This window comes from Schistocerca serialis, chromosome 2 (genome assembly GCF_023864345.2).
Source record: "Schistocerca serialis cubense isolate TAMUIC-IGC-003099 chromosome 2, iqSchSeri2.2, whole genome shotgun sequence".
NCBI lineage: Eukaryota > Metazoa > Arthropoda > Insecta > Orthoptera > Acrididae > Schistocerca > Schistocerca serialis.
The window spans coordinates 256,720,678-256,736,935 of record NC_064639.1 but is presented as its reverse complement, the minus strand read 5'-3'; the positions used below and the strand labels follow the sequence as shown (position 1 = coordinate 256,736,935).

Below are 16,258 nucleotides of genomic sequence, written 5' to 3'. Positions count from 1 at the left end.
CTGTAACTAAAATGCATACCTTAAGAGCTATGATCACTTGTTCAGCAGAAGAGATGTGTTTCACAGTAGCAAAGATGAAGTGCTCATACCTCTTAAGGTATAGATTTTAGAGTCCAGGTCTGTACTAGCCCCTCCCAAAATATAGAAAGCAAAGAGTTTGCAGTACAGTAAGTTCACTGTAAGAAGTATCAGAACAATTTTTGCTTATAACTTTCAACTCTGTCATTTCCACACCAGAGTTCTTACCTCAAATTGATACATTTACCCTTCTCCGCCACCCATTAAAGTTTTTAATATCATCACAGAATCGCCCTGTAACCAAATTTTTATTCTACAGCATCAAAACACAAGGGGGAACATTACCTGCAACTCTTAGGCAACAACCTACCAACCAGCAACAAACTGACAAGTAACTGATCATTGTCAATAAATTTATGTTTAAATTTGTTATGAAGACTGAAACAATGACCTGATACATGGTGGACAGGTAACAATAGAAAACAAAATGCAGTAGGAACACTGATGCTTCTTGTTAACGATGGTGGTGGTGATGACGACGACAAGTATGAGATTCAGCACTCTCATACACTTGTCACCAAGGTTGGCATGAACTGTACAGCAATTCCTTTTAAAACATTTTCATTTACAAACCTATTAACCTAATTAATTCTGATCACCTGTCATGATTCTTTATTAATTGGGATTGTCTGCCATATCTTTAAAATCTTTGAAAGAATACTCCAGGATCGCCTCTCCAGTGCCATAGAACCCTACCTAATCCCCCAACAAGCAGGTTTCCGCCCAGGGAAAAGCACTACATCTCAGGTAATTAACCTCACGCAGCTGATTGAAGACGGCTATGAGAACCGGAAAATAACCGGTGTCGCCTTTATAGACTTGACAGCCGCATATGACACCGTCAACTTACGTCTGCTAATGAAGAAGCTGTATGCCATTACCAGGGACTTTAAATTCACATCCACAGTTAGAAGTCTGTTAGAGAACCGTAGGTCCTCTGTGGAATTCCAAGGGATGCATAGCAGGTGGCGGGCCCAGAAAAATGGTCTCCCTCAGGGCAGCGTACTGGCACCCTTACTTTTTAACATATACACCAACGATCAACCACTGCCAGCTGGTATGGAAAACTATATCTACGCCGACGACGGTGCTATGGCCGTACAGGGTGACTCCTTTGAGGATGTTGAGACAAAGCTCACGGATGCGCTAGACATGCTCTGTCAGTATTACGCCGACAATCAACTCAAGCCGAACCCTAGCAAAACACAAGTTTGCGCCTTCCATCTCCGTAACAGGCAGGCATCCCGTTAGCTGCGTGTCTTCTGGAAGGACACACTCCTCCAACACTGCGTTAACCCCAAATACCTAGGAGCAACCCTAGACAGGGCTCTGACGTATAAACAGCACTGTATTAACACCAAAATGAAGGTGAACGGCAGAAATAATATTCTTCGGAAAATAATGAACACCTCCTGGGGCGCAAAGCCAGAGGTAGTGAGGACCACAGCACTAGCAGTTTGCTTCCCAGCAGGCGAATATGCAAGCAGTGTCTGGTACAACTCTACCCACGCTAAACAGGTCGACATTGCCCTGAACGAGACCTGCAGGCTCGTCACTGGATATCTGAAACCGACGCCAACAGACAAGCTATACCATCTTGCTGGGATTGCACCTCCTGCAGTGCGAAGAGAAGCGGCAGCCTATAGTGAAAGAGCGAGGGCTGAGATGGCAGAGAGCCACCTCCTCCACAAAACTCAGCCAGCCACCAAACACTTGAAATCTAGACGCAGTTTTCTCAGAGCAACCGAAGATTTTAGCGACCAACCTGGATCTAGGGTGGAGAGATGGAAGTGGTCGGGAGAAGGGCACTGGATGGAACCAAAGGAAGAAATGGCACCAGGCTACGATGAGGACTGGGTGGTCTGGAGATCACTAAACAGGCTACGCACCAACACTGCACGGTCAAGAGATAACCTTCTGAAGTGGGGGTATTCTACAACATCTAATCTCTGCGACTGTGGAGAGGTGCAGATGACCCAGCACATGTATAACTGCCCTGAATGTCCTTCACACTGCACTTTAGAGGATCTAATGTTGGCAACCCCAAATGCTGTCGATTTAGCCCGCTTATGGGCCAAATGCCTATAACATTTTGTTTCTGTGCACACACGCACACGCTATAATAGAGGGAAACATTCCACGTAGGAAAAATATATCTAAAAACAAAGATGATGTGACTTACCAAATGAAAGTGCTGGCAGGTCGACAGACACACAAACAAACACAAACATACACACAAAATTCAAACTTTCGCAACAAACTGTTGCCTCATCAGGAAAGAGGGAAGGAGAGGGAAAGACGAAAGGATGTGGGTTTTAAGGGAGAGGGTAAGGAGTCATTCCAATCCCGGGAGCGGAAAGACCTACCTTAGGGGGAAAAAAGGACGGGTATACACTCGCACACACACACATATCCATCCACACATATACACACACAAGCAGACATATTTAAAGACAAAGAGTTTGGGCAGAGATGTCAGTCGAGGCAGAAGTGCAGAGGCAAAGATGTTGTTGAATGACAGGTGAGGTATGAGTGGCGGCAACTGAAATTAGCGGAGATCCATCCTCCATGAAATCCTCCCCACTCCACCAAGAGTGTCTTTCCGCTGTCCACCTAACCTCCGTAACCTCTTAGTTCATCCCTATGAAATCCCCAAACCACCTTCCCTACCCTCTGGCTCCTACCCTTGTAACCTCCCCCAGTGTAAAACCTGTCCCATGCACCCTCCCACCACCACCTACTCCAGTCCTGTAACCCGGAAGGTGTACACGATCAAAGGCAGAGCCACATGTGAAAGCACCCACGTGATCTACCAACTGACCTGCCTGCACTGTGACGCATTCTATGTGGGAATGACCAGCAACAAACTGTCCATTCGCATGAATGGACACAGGCAGACAGTGTTTGTTGGTAATGAGGATCACCCTGTGGCTAAACATGCCTTGGTGCACGGCCAGCACATCTTGGCACAGTGTTACACCGTCCGGGTTATCTGGATACTTCCCACTAACACCAACCTATCCGAACTCCGGAGATGGGAACTTGCTCTTCAATATATCCTCTCTTCCCGTTATCCACCAGGCCTCAATCTCCGCTAATTTCAAGTTGCCGCCACTCATACCTCACCTGTCATTCAACATCTTTGCCTCTGCACTTCTGCCTCGACTGACATCTCTGCCCAAACTCTTTGTCTTTAAATATGTCTGCTTGTGTGTGTATATGTGTGGATGGATATGTGTGTGTGTGTGTGTGTGTGTGTGTGTGTGTGTGTGTGTGTGTGTGTGCGCGCGCGCGCGCGCGTGCGCGAGCGAGTGTATACCCGTCTTTTTTTCCCCCTAAGGTAGGTCTTTCCGCTCCCGGGATTGGAATGACTCCTTACCCTCTCCCTTAAAACCCACTTCCTTTCATCTTCCCCTCTCCTTCCCTCTTTCCTGATGAGGCAACAGTTTGTTGCGAAAGCTTGAATTTTGTGTGTATGTTTGTGTGTCTGTCGACCTGCCAGCGCTTTCGTTTGGTAAGTCACCTCATCTTTGTTTTTTTATATACTGGTTTGAATGTCTTATGTCATCAAACTGTTGATCTTTTGTGTAAATTTCTGTACTCTGTCATTTTGTGGTAGGTTCCTGCTGATAACACCAAGTCTCATCACCCACGATGTCCAAGCTTTGCACTTCGATTGAGTCATGACAGGCATCCACACGCTTTGTTGTTTTTGTTCAGGAGGTGATGTGTAGTGAGACAAACACTGTACATATTTTTCTCCTTTTCAAAACATTCTGGAGAATTTAATTTGAAACACTTGAGTCAGAGACGTTGCTCCATTCCAATTAGTAACAAAATGTTGACACACTATGGCTGCACATCCACTACTTAACACTGCCTGCTCACAACTGACTGGCTGAATGCACACCTGTTGTTTATAGTTGTTAGTTCAAGTTGCCACTATTGTTACCACACTGATATCACCTATATGGCAGTACTGAAATCAGTCCCTGAACTTTTTGGATGGATGATGTATTTACAAATATTGAATGCTATGCTTATTACACTAGGAAGTGTAGCAGGTTAATATGTTTCAACACTATCGTGAATTAACACACTTTGATAAATGAACTGTATGACAAACTTTAAACAGTAATGGCAACTTGTACAACACTGCCGTCTGACTTCCCAATGTTATGGAAATGTCTGAAATAAAATTTCAAAAAATCCATTTCACTAATTGCAGCAGATGGTTGTAACTTGCAGCACATATCAAGAATATGATGGGCTATTTGTATTAAAATGTAGTCATGATCAGCCTTTATGTTCTTAGTCAACAGAACGTTAATTTTGAGACTATTTCAGCAGACAAAAATTTAGACCAGGGGCAATCAGCATCAAGCTACAGCACACAGTGTTAAAATAGTTAACAAAATTATAATATCTGCAGGTGTAGTTAAGGGACTTGTGGACCTCTAGAAACAGGTCTCGCTTTCAAAATGATAATGCACAAATATACAGCACCTACATTCCACCATTTCTTCATGATGTAGACGCTTGGCACCAGTCACAACTTGCAGTGTATTGTCACCACAACCTCCAAATACACTGAATGACCTCAGAAGGATTTGTCACGGAGGAATGGGACAGACTTGACAAGGAATGTCTCAACCACCTTGTGGACAACAAGCCAAAGAGGATTCAAGAACGTTAGCATGCACAGGTTGGAATCATCCAAATTGTGTGGTAGCCAAATTGTGTGGTATTTTGGTAACATGACTGTGTGTTATCTTCAACTGAAGATGGTAACAGACCAGCACTATTTGAACACTGCCATATGGCTGAATGACAGAGAACATCTCAAAATCATCATACACTGGGAAAGCCTAAAATCACAGACAGTACTGAATGTTACCCAGCAGCCAATTTTGATTTCACAGATGTGCAAAGGTATGCACTTTTGAACAGACTACTTTTACTTTGTTTTCCCTACAGTTTTTCCTGAGTTTCATTCCCTGCTCTCCCTGAATCCAAGCCCACACATCCACAGATAAGCAAGTGTTGCAAAACTATTTTGGGCAATTTATAATACAAAAATATGCATATAAATATGAGAATGTTAAGCATCTATTCATATTTATACGCATATTTAATTGTGAGTATGTTAAGCATCTATTCCCTCCTTGAACCATGGACCTTGCTGTTGGTGGGGAGGCTTGCATGCCTCAGTGATACAGATAGCCGAACCATAGGTGCAACCACAACGGGGAGGTATCTGTTAATAGGCCAGACAAACGTGTGGTTTCTGAAGAGGGGCAGCAGCCTTTTCAGTAGTTTCAGGAGCAACAGTCTGGATGATTGGCTGATCTGGCCTTGTAGCACTAACCAAACTGGCCTTGCTGTGCTGGTACTGCGAACAGCTGAAGGCAAGGGGAAACAACAGCCATAATTTTTCAAGAGGGCAAGCAGCTTTGCTGTATGGTTAAATGATGATGGCATCCTCTTGGGTAAAATATTCCGGAGGTAAAATAGTCCCCCATTCGGATCTCCGGGTGGGGACTACTCAGGACTACATCGTTATCAGGAGAAAGAAAACTGGCGTTCTAAGATCGGAGCGTGGAATGTCAGATCCCTTAATTGGGCAGGTAGGTTAGAATATTTAAAAAGGGAAATGGATAGGTTACAACTGGATATAGAGGGAATTAGTGAAGTTCAGTGGCAAGAGGAACAAGACTTCTGGTCAAGTGAATACATGGTTATAAATACAAAATCAAATTGGGGTAATGCAGGAATAGACTTAATAATGAATAAAAAAATAGGAATGCGGGTAAGCTACCACAAACAGCATAGTGAATGCATTATTGTAGCCAAGATAGATACGAAGCCCACACCTACCACAGTAGTACAAGTTCATATGCCAACTAGCTCTGCAGATGATGAAGAGATTGATGAAATGTATGACGACATAAAAGAAATTATTGAGATAGTGAACGGAGACGAAAATTTAATAGTCATGGGTACTGGAATTCGGTAGTAAGAAAAGGAAGAGAGGGAAACGTAGTAGGTGAATATGGAATGGGGCTAAGGAATGAAAGAGGAAGCCACCTGGTAGAATTTTGCACAGAGCATAACTTAATCATAGTTATGGTTCAAGAATCATGAAAGAAGGCTGTATACATGGAAGAGGCCTGGAGATACTAGAAGGTTTCAGATAGATTATATAATGGTAATACAGAGATTTCGGAACCAGATTTTAAATTGTAAGACATTTCCAGGAGCAGATGTGGACTCTGACCTTTGGAGAAAAGAGAACCACTTGTATGAATATCAAGAGCTCAGATGGAAATCCAGTTCTGAGCAAAGAAGGGAAAGCAGAGAGGTGGAAGGAGTATACAGAGCGTCTATACAAGGGCAATGTACTTGAGGACAATATTATGGAAATGGAAGAGAATGTAGATGAAGAAGAAAAGGGTGATATTATATTGCGTAAAGAGTTTGACAGAGCACTGAAGGACCTAAGTCAAAACATGGGAGTAGACAACATTCCAATAGAGCTACTGACTGTCTTGGGAGAGCCAGCCCTCACAAAACTCTACCACCTGGTGAGCAACCACCTGGTGAGCAAGATGTATGAGACAGGCGAAATACCCTCAGACTTCAAGAAGAATATAATAATTACAATCAAATAGAAAGCAGGCATTGAAAGACGTGAAAATTACCGAACTATCAGTTTAATAAGTCACAGCTGCAAAATACTAACACGAATTCTTTACAGACGAATGGAAAAACTGGTAGAAGCTGACCTTGGGGAAGATCAGTTTGGATTCGGTAGAAATGTTGGAACACGTGAGGCAATACTGACCCTACGACTTATCTTAGAAGACAGATTAAGGAAAGACAAACCTACGTTTCTAGCATTTGTATACTTGGAGAAAGCTTTTGGCAATGTGGACTGGAATACTCTCTTTCAAATTCTGAAGGTGGCAGGGGTAAAATACAGGGAGCGAAAGGCTATTTACAATTTGTACAGAAACCAGATGGCAGTTATAAGAGTCAAGGGGGCATGAAAGGGAAGCAGCATTTGGGAAGGTAGTGAGACAGCAAAGGACCTGGAAGAGCAGTTGAATGGAATGGACAGTGTCTTGAAAGGAGGATATAAGATGAACATCAACAAAAGCAAAATGAGGATAACAGAATGTAGTCGAGTTAACTCAGATGATGCTGAGGGAATTAGATTACGAAATGAGACACTTCAAGTAGTAAATGAGTTTTGCTATTTGGGGAGCAAAGTATCTAATGATGGTCGAAGTAGAGAGGATATAAAATGTAGACTGGCAATGGCAAGGAGAGCGTTTCTGAAGAAGAGAAATTTGTTAACATCGGGTATAGATTTAAGTGCCAGGAAATCATTTCTGGAAGTATTTGTATGGAGTGTAGCCATGTATGAAAGTGAAACATGGACGATAAATAGTTTGGACAAGAAGAGAATAGAAGCTTTCGAAATGTAGTGTTACAGAAGAATGCTGAAGGTTAGATGGGTAGATCACATAACTAATGAGGAGGTATTGAATAGAATTGGGGAGAAGAGAAATTTGTGGCACACCTTGACTAGAAGAAGGGATTGGTTGGTAAGACATGTTCTGAGGCATCAAGGGATCACCAATTTAGTATTGGAGGGCAGAGTGGAGGGTAAAAATTGTAGAGGGAGACCAAGAGATGAATACATTAAGCAGATTCAGAAGGATGTGGATTGCAGTAGTAACTCAGAGATGAAGAAGCTTGCACAGGGTAGTGTGGCATGGAGAGCTGCATCAAACCAGTCTCTGGACTGAAGACCACAACAACATCAAGCATCTGCTTCAACATTTCCATATTTTTATGAGTTACATAATTCAATAACTATTCTAAGAATTACTTTTCACATGGGAACACTTTTAATGACAACCATCAGTATGTGGCTCAGTCAGATGAAGTTCATGAGTAATTCTACAGCTATAACTGCAACATTATAGAAGCAATAAAGACACAGAATAGAGAAATTTCTTTATAGTGTGAGATATTAAAGCATCACATCATGCAGCAATAAAGGAATGTCTGAATCACCTTGTGTACTAAAACAACAGAAAGATCCATAAAGTTATGGCACTGCTAGAAAGTGCATTTTCATACATCAGGTCAGTTTAATGTACTACAAACAACATTCTTCAGACAGAAGGGTTGAAGGGGAAGAAAGAGGGGTGAGGAGGAGGAGGAAATTAGTGTTTAACGTCCCGTCGACAACGAAGTCATTAGAGACGGAGCGCAAGCTCGGATGAGGGAAGGATGGGGAAGGAAATCGGCCGTGCCCTTTCAAAGGAACCATCCCGGCATTTGCCTGAAGCGATTTAGGGAAATCACAGAAAACCTAAATCAGGATGGCCGGAGATGGGATTGAACCGCCGTCCTCCCGAATGCGATTCCAGTGTGCTAACCACTGCGCCACCTCGCTCGGTCAAAGAGGGGTGAAGGAAAAGGACTGGAGAGGTCTAGGAAAAGGGGAAAATGTTGGAAAAGTCACCCAGAACCATGGGTCAATGGATACTTACCGGATGGGATGAGAAGGAAAGACTGCTTGTTGGGGACTGCACTGGATGAGATTGAAAGCCTGAGAGCTTAAAAGTTGAAGACAGGGTAATATGCAAGACAGAGATTTCTGTTAAAACATGATGTATGAATTAATAAGAGTGGAAATAACAGAGGTGGGAAAGAAACAGAGAAAAATAGACAGCTAAGAAAATGAAAGATGTAGAAAACCTTTAATGTGTGTGTTCCTTTGCTGCTTGGTGTAGAGTTTTTATTTATCCAATTGCATTATATTGTCAAAAATTGATTGTTTTCGTTGTTATACAAACAACATTACTTTGTTTGATGTTTAAGAGATTTGATTAGATTATCATTATTCAATGGTTGAACTAATTAATGTGTTCTGGTGACTGTCATTTCCTTAGTCTTCCCAGATCTCTCCTTCCAGTAAATTAATATCTTGTTTCTTTCAAAGAGTACTCATAGGATAGGTCTGGTAGAATGTAAATAACCAAAAAGTGCAAGTGCTGAGTTGTCAACAAGCACACACGAAAGAGAAAGAAAACTTGCCAGCTTCCAGAATCCATCCTTTCTCAAGCTACAGTACAAATACACACACAAAACACATGTGCCTGCACACCACCACACCTGCACTCCTGTGTACATGCACATGCCTCTGCCCCTACATAGTGTAAGCAGGGTGCAGATGCCATCCTTCAGTTCAGCACATGGGCTGGGCGGGATGGGACTTGTGTCGAGTGGGGTGGGTAGAGTGAGAGAGAAGTGGAAGGTAGGAAGAGGGTTTGGGGGTGGGTAGCTAGCAGCTCACATCGAGGTAGTCATTTTGCTGGCTAGAAATGCAGGAGAGCGGGGTGTAAGTGTATAAGCTAAGCATGTGATGGAAGTGTGTGGAGCCGATATGAGAACCAACCAGCTGTCCATCAGAATGAATGGTCACTGCCAAACTGTGCCCAAAAACAAAGATCACCACCTACTGGCCTAACATGCAGCTGAGCACAACGTGCCCAATTCCAATGGCTGCTTCACGACCCGGGCCATCTGGATCCTTCCCTCCATCACCAGCTTTTCTGAACTACCCAGATGGAAGTCATCCTTGCAATACATCCTTTGTTGGTAACCCTCCTGACCTCAACCTCCATCAATCCACTGGCTACACACCATCCACCCAACACTTTCCCCTTTCTCTGTCCTATCACCCCCACCAAATTCATGTCTCCACATCACCTACATTGTGCGTCACTTCCCACTGGCTCTGGCACCACCTGTGCATCACAAGCCAACCACATACTCCTGCCAACCCTCCCTCCCTCCCTCCCTCATTCCTAACCAGCAAATTGCCTGCCTCCCACTAAGCCACTTGTTACCCACCTCCACTCTATCTTCCTGCCTCCCACCTCTCTCCCCCCTATACCCACCCCAACTGACACAGCCCCTACCCCAACCAGTCCACCTATTGAACTGTAAAGCACTGTGTAGCCAGCCGATAGTGAGTGAGAGAGAGAGAGAGAGAGAGAGAGAGAGTGAGTGAGAGAGAGAGAGTGAGAGAGTGAGAGAGTGTGAGAGAGTGTGTGTGTGTGTGTGTGTGTGTGTGTGTGTATGTAGACACATGCACATGCTCACAGGTGAGCATATAATAATATAGCTCTAAAAAGAATTAATTCTAAAACTGAGAGCAATCATTTACAACATTGTAGCCAGATGCTTATGAGTTTCATCACAATTACCGTTCTTTTGTTTGCTCTCCTGGTGTGCCAAATTCTTCAAATATGAACTAGTTCTGTTTTATGTTCCCTAAACTGCTGAAATACTATGCAGCAAATTCAAGCTGTGTTCAATATTTTTGACTGTTGTTGTTCATGATCATGAGTTTTGTCATTATCCAGAACACTACCTGGGTCCTGTGGCTACTTTTGGCATTATACATGTTGTGCACCAGACTCAAGGCTACAAAACAAGTACTGTGAGAGGCTGCCACCACACAGGGATAACCACCCACTTGGCATCTCTGAAGTTCCTCTAGATGGCACTCACAGACCATTTTCTGCTTCCCCTACAAGAACATTTATGTCTTGTGTTGATCTGCCAATAATGTGGAGAGCCACCAATGAGTGTTCTGCGACCCATGGACTAAATTGCTTCTTTCCTGTACTGGCAAACACGGAAATTCTTCCTCCAACAAGCACAAAACACTGTGTGTCATAGACATTCAGATGTTTACAATAAAGCATTTAGACAACTCAGTCCAGTAACTGGAGCCAAATCAGTCCAGTTCTCCAAGGACAACCTTCTTATTTAGTAGTTGCTATTTACAGAGTAACAGGACAATCAAGAGTGTCTCCATTCACAGAGGAAGTAGCAGCATATACAAAAATATGCTGTACTCAAGAGCGAACCACATCTGAAAACGATAGTCATAGTGGGAATACCGCAAACTACGAACATTATTTAATCAAGCAATGGAAAATCCAGGATGGAATGTAACAATATTATGAGAGTGTTTGCACGAGTATGAGTGTGCATCTACTGTTGATGAAGGCGAACAGCCAAAAGCTTTAATTGAGAGAGTCTTTTTGTAATGCCTATTTGCGAGTCACCATCTCCGCAATATCGTGAGTTGCAACTGTCTCATAACAACATTATTTAGATTTTTCTGTTTATACACCAAGTGCTACACAGCAAACTGTAGAAAAGTTAAGTACCGTATTGTATCATAACTCTTAATAAATGTCACTGGTTAGTTCTTATGGTGTTGCCACATTTCTGTTTATACTGTCCTATCAAAGCATGTGTTTACATAAGAATCATAGTGTGCAATGGCTACCTTTAATAAACTATAGCAGTTTCCTGCTACTGTTGATGTCTGGGCTGAATTAATATTAACATTTAGTTACAAAATTCTCAACAATACATAATAATTATACAAACACTGTCACATTTTGAGTGAAACTATTGCTGCTGGAAACACAACATTGAGTACAGTCTGCCACCTGCTGTTAGTAAAATTATAAAATACATAATATTCCCAGACAGCAGACAAATGACGACTACTATATGACGTAAGTTGTATTCTGGATCTTCATTGCAATGCTCACTCTTGGTAGCTGTATAGCAATTTTTGTTTTCTAACATCGGAGACTATCATAGAGCAGACTGAAAAGTAGGGTACACACCTTCACTTTGAAAATATGAGCTATAACATTTAATGACTACAGTAACAAAATTTCGTAGTAATAGCTCATAAAAGGTACATAAATCTTGAGTTATGAACATATAATCAGTAATTCAATAATAACTAAATATAATTCTTCCAAAAGATCCCGCATTATAGCGTCTTCTCAAAAAAGATGAAAAGCAGAATTTTGAAAACATTAGAAAACACAGAAAATAACAACAATACTTTCAAGTACAACCAAATCATCAAAAGGCAATAACACCCAAACCACATTATCAAATTCAGCTGGTTTACACACTAAACTTGGAATAAAAACAGATACCGCCCAGATGGTCATGATGTATTAAGCTTCTACAAACTTCAAACACATCAACAACAAAAAATTCAACTAAGAAAAGAGTGAAATTTCGAGACTTTGAAGTATGTTACATTTGACATGTAACCTTTGGTGAGCAGCTTGTTACATTAAAAGTATGCTTTAGTTCAATATTTATTAATTAATTTATTAATATATAAATTGCTGATTTAACAGAAAGCTTACCATTGTCCCAAATGGAATGGCACGGGAAGCATGATAATAAATTGCAATAAAATTTATGAAAAATGCTGTGCCACACACAAGGGCTGGCAGCATAAATGCAGACAACAGCATTTGACGAATCCAAATTTTCCCTCCCATTCGAGCGTACAGACTTCCTCCAAAGTATCCATTCACAGGGGAAGTAGCAGCATATACAAAAATAGCTGTACTCAAGAGTGAACCACGTCTGAAAATTAAAATGTAACTATAAATGCTGAACAAACAATACTTATCCTTACAAAAGAGTGACTCTTCAGAATCGTGCATCTACAATCTCTGTAAATGAAAAACTTATGTAAGTGATCACTGTTCAGTGTACTTTAATGTTAATTCAGCAAAATAAGCAACACTTATAAACTGTAACAAATATGTTTAACTAATGAGGAACTTGAAGCTAAAAGAAAAATACATATATTCACCATTTTTAATTAGTTATATAATAATATAGCCAATGTGTATTACGGAGGTACACACAGATATTAAATAATATCACCACAATACAATAAACAACTAGAGGTTTGATTTATCGTTACTGTGAAGAAGTGGTTTTGTTTCAAGGCTAGTTATGAAACGTTTCACGACCCTTATATGTCCATCTTTTCCTTCTGCCTTCTGATCCCCCCCCCCCCCCAAAATAAAAAAAAAATCTCTCCATTTGAGTTTCTGAATGATTAATATTCATTTCAAGTATTTAGCTCTCAGTCTGCCTGTCTCTACAAATATGCATCTTCTCTATTGGTAAACTAACTTCATTTATCTTTATTTCTTGATCAGTTCAACTTGCTGTGCTGATTGGAACAGCAAGTACGTGTACTATTGTTGCTTAGTTCACAACAAATCTCTTGTACATAAAAGTCATCAATCTGCTGCTGAGAACTCATTTCCAAAAAATTCTCTCATTCTAGTGTCCCCCAACCAATGTTTGTAATGTGCGATATGTATCACATCGTACTTTACATAGCTAACAATGGTAGCCATTTTTCGTAATTTCAGGACAGTGCCTTAAGCATGTCCTAACATGGCATTTACTGTCCTGTTAATAAGTTTCTGTATGAATGGGCATTTCACTGTATTGTATGAAGACTGTTTTGAAGTTATCTTTAATTACCCTATTCCAATTTTGTAAGGAGAAACACATCGTACAGTAAGTCACCTGCAACATCTTGTGAATTTGAAACTGTGTTCTTTTCTTTATGCGTAGCACGTCACTTTATAAATACTCGTTTGTATTATGTAATACTCAATACGGTGTATTAAGTAAAGAACGCCGAAAAATATATTTAAAAAACTCAGAAACACAACAGATTAGCCACTTACACATTTCCAGTGAACAAGTTTTTTTCCGGAAAAATTACCAACTCATTAAATTACATTTGTAAATTGGTAAAATTACTATTGAAATAAACATTAATTAATGGGGCAGTTGGTAAACTTTCAATTTTAGTTTAAAATCAAATAATGAGTGGGACATTACGGGAAGGAAGGTCTCTTGTGTCTACAGAGTTGATATATAAAGTGATAGTTACAATCAAGGAATGACAGACAGTAAAATGAAAGGTCACTGTAAAAAGTGCTATACCCTCTCCACAAACACAGATTTTCTTTAACAGGATGTAGATTGAAGGAACAAAATTAATGAGTTCTTACCTTTCCCATATCATTCCCATCACACATACACATAAGTACAATGGAAGATGATTTGATTGCTACTTACCGCGTCCAGGTCATGTTAAGTGGCAGACAGGCACATTGAAAAACAAAAAAGAGAACCTGCTGTACTTTATTGGCTTTTGCACCAAGTCATTAGAAGTGGATGGGCGCGCCTATGTAGGTGCGCTGGTGGGACAGAAAGCACGTGTAGGGCTAGAGTGGGAGCAAGGACAGAGAAAAGCAGGTGGAAGACAGGAGCTACACACACACACACACACACACACACACACACACACGCACGCACGCACACACACACAGCAACTGTCATCTCCAGGTGCTAAGGCCTGACTGCATCTAAGGCAGGCAGCAGCAATCTAATATGGGCAATGGAGTAATAAGAGGTGTGGGACAGATAGAGGAGATAGGAAGGTACATTAGAGTAAGAGGAAGATGCACATGCTACCTGTAAGGGTGTGCAGGAATGTGGTCAAGGACAGGACAGTGAGCTGGTAGGTGCAGTGTCAGGAGGTGCTGGGCAGTGAGGGGGCAAAGACAAGAGGAGACAAGTAAAGAAGGAAAAACTATGTAGGTGTGCTGGTGGGACAGAAAGCACGTGTAGGGCTAGAGTGGGAGCAAGGACAGAGAAAAGCAGGTGGAAGACAGGAGCTAGTGAAATCCAAAACCAGACAGGTTATGAAAACGGGGCTATGTAGCTGGGAGAGTTCACATCTGTGCATTTCAGGAAAGCTGCAAAGCAGTAATCCAAGACTGAGTCTTCCCACCAACACCAGATTTTCTTAATTGTGCAAATAGGAAATCTCCCAGCAACATGGTCTTTGCTCTTGTAATTCCCCTGGTTTCAGCCTTCACTAGGTTCTGTCCTCCACCTGCCTATCCTCGTCCTTCACCCATTCCAGCTCTACAAGCACTTTCTATCCCACCAGCACACCTGTATAGTCCTTCCCCTTCTCTACTTCTCCCCTCTCATCGTTGTCCCCCATCCACCCTCCCCCAATGCAGGCTCCCAACGCTGTGCACCTAACAGCCTACTATCCTTTCCCCACATAATCCCTGCACACTCCCATAGGTAGCATAAGCATCTTCCCCCACATCCACACTTACCTGTTATGCTTTCCTCTCTGTGCCCTATACCTCTTCTATACCCCACTGCCACCCCATCAAATGTACCTTTCTGCCACTCATCACATCATGCCACCCCAGAAAATGTGCCTTTCTGCCACTCATCACATTATGTGTGTTGAGAAACTATCTATCCTTTTCATAGTGTAGCCATTCCATCCTGGATTCCGCATTGTTTGATTTAGCTGACCATCATAGACTAACAGCTAATGGAATATCTTTTTTTTTTTTTTTTTTTTTTTTTTTGAGCTCAATGATTATGAAATTCATTATTCATGGAAGACAAGTCAGTACGAAGAACACTGATTGCAGCAAGAATTTAGGGCAGACATCAATGCACAATCCACTACAATTCTCAGCCTATATGGAACACCATGGCACCAAGTTAGCAGTCACCAAATCAAACTGTAGGACCAGTTTATTGGAATTTTTATCTAAGCAATGATTTCAACACCAACCAATGCTGTGAACTTTTAGCAGCAGAAATAGCTCTCCATTTTGATGCAAATTTCTGTGAGATAAATTTAAGTAGTGGAGAATCTGAACTCGGGCATTAATAACTTTTCATAACTACACTAACCCATAGCAGCTTCCCAAGACTAATTACCATTTCACTATTAAAAGAATAAGTTTGCTGGTCAATACTAACCACTGCTTAACAGGAATATTTTCCTACTACTCACTTCCCTTGACAAATCAGCACATCAAAATTCCTTATTCCTTGTTGTTGTGCAACATTCCCGAACATGAAACAATGAAGATTAACAATGTATTGATGACAACCATACAAATGTAGTACACAGATGAGATTAAAATACAGGCTGCAATGTTGAAAATAAACATACCAAACAAATCTCAAACCAAACCAGTTATACTAACTACCTCAGAACAAATCAGTGTTTACAGCAGAGGCAGTTGCCTTCATGTAAGTTTTCCAATTCCTGAGGCCACTCTGACTCAATAAAATCCAGATCATAATTACATTGGAATCACCCCACACCCCATAGATAAGCACAACATTCATCTTAAAGATGATCAAGATGCATGGTGTGGAACATTGGACGAAATTTCTC

General features: G+C 41.4%; 1 protein-coding gene across 1 annotated transcript in view; it reads right to left on the bottom strand.

Annotated features, from left to right (window-relative positions):
• The window catches only part of LOC126457018 (transmembrane 9 superfamily member 3), a 111,291-nt gene that overhangs the window by 53,376 nt on the left and 41,657 nt on the right, over nucleotides 1-16,258 (bottom strand). Inside the window, exon 7 of the mRNA XM_050092990.1 lies at nucleotides 12,357-12,582. Within this exon, the coding sequence (XP_049948947.1) occupies nucleotides 12,357-12,582 (226 nt within the window). The remainder of the gene's footprint in view (nucleotides 1-12,356; nucleotides 12,583-16,258) is intronic.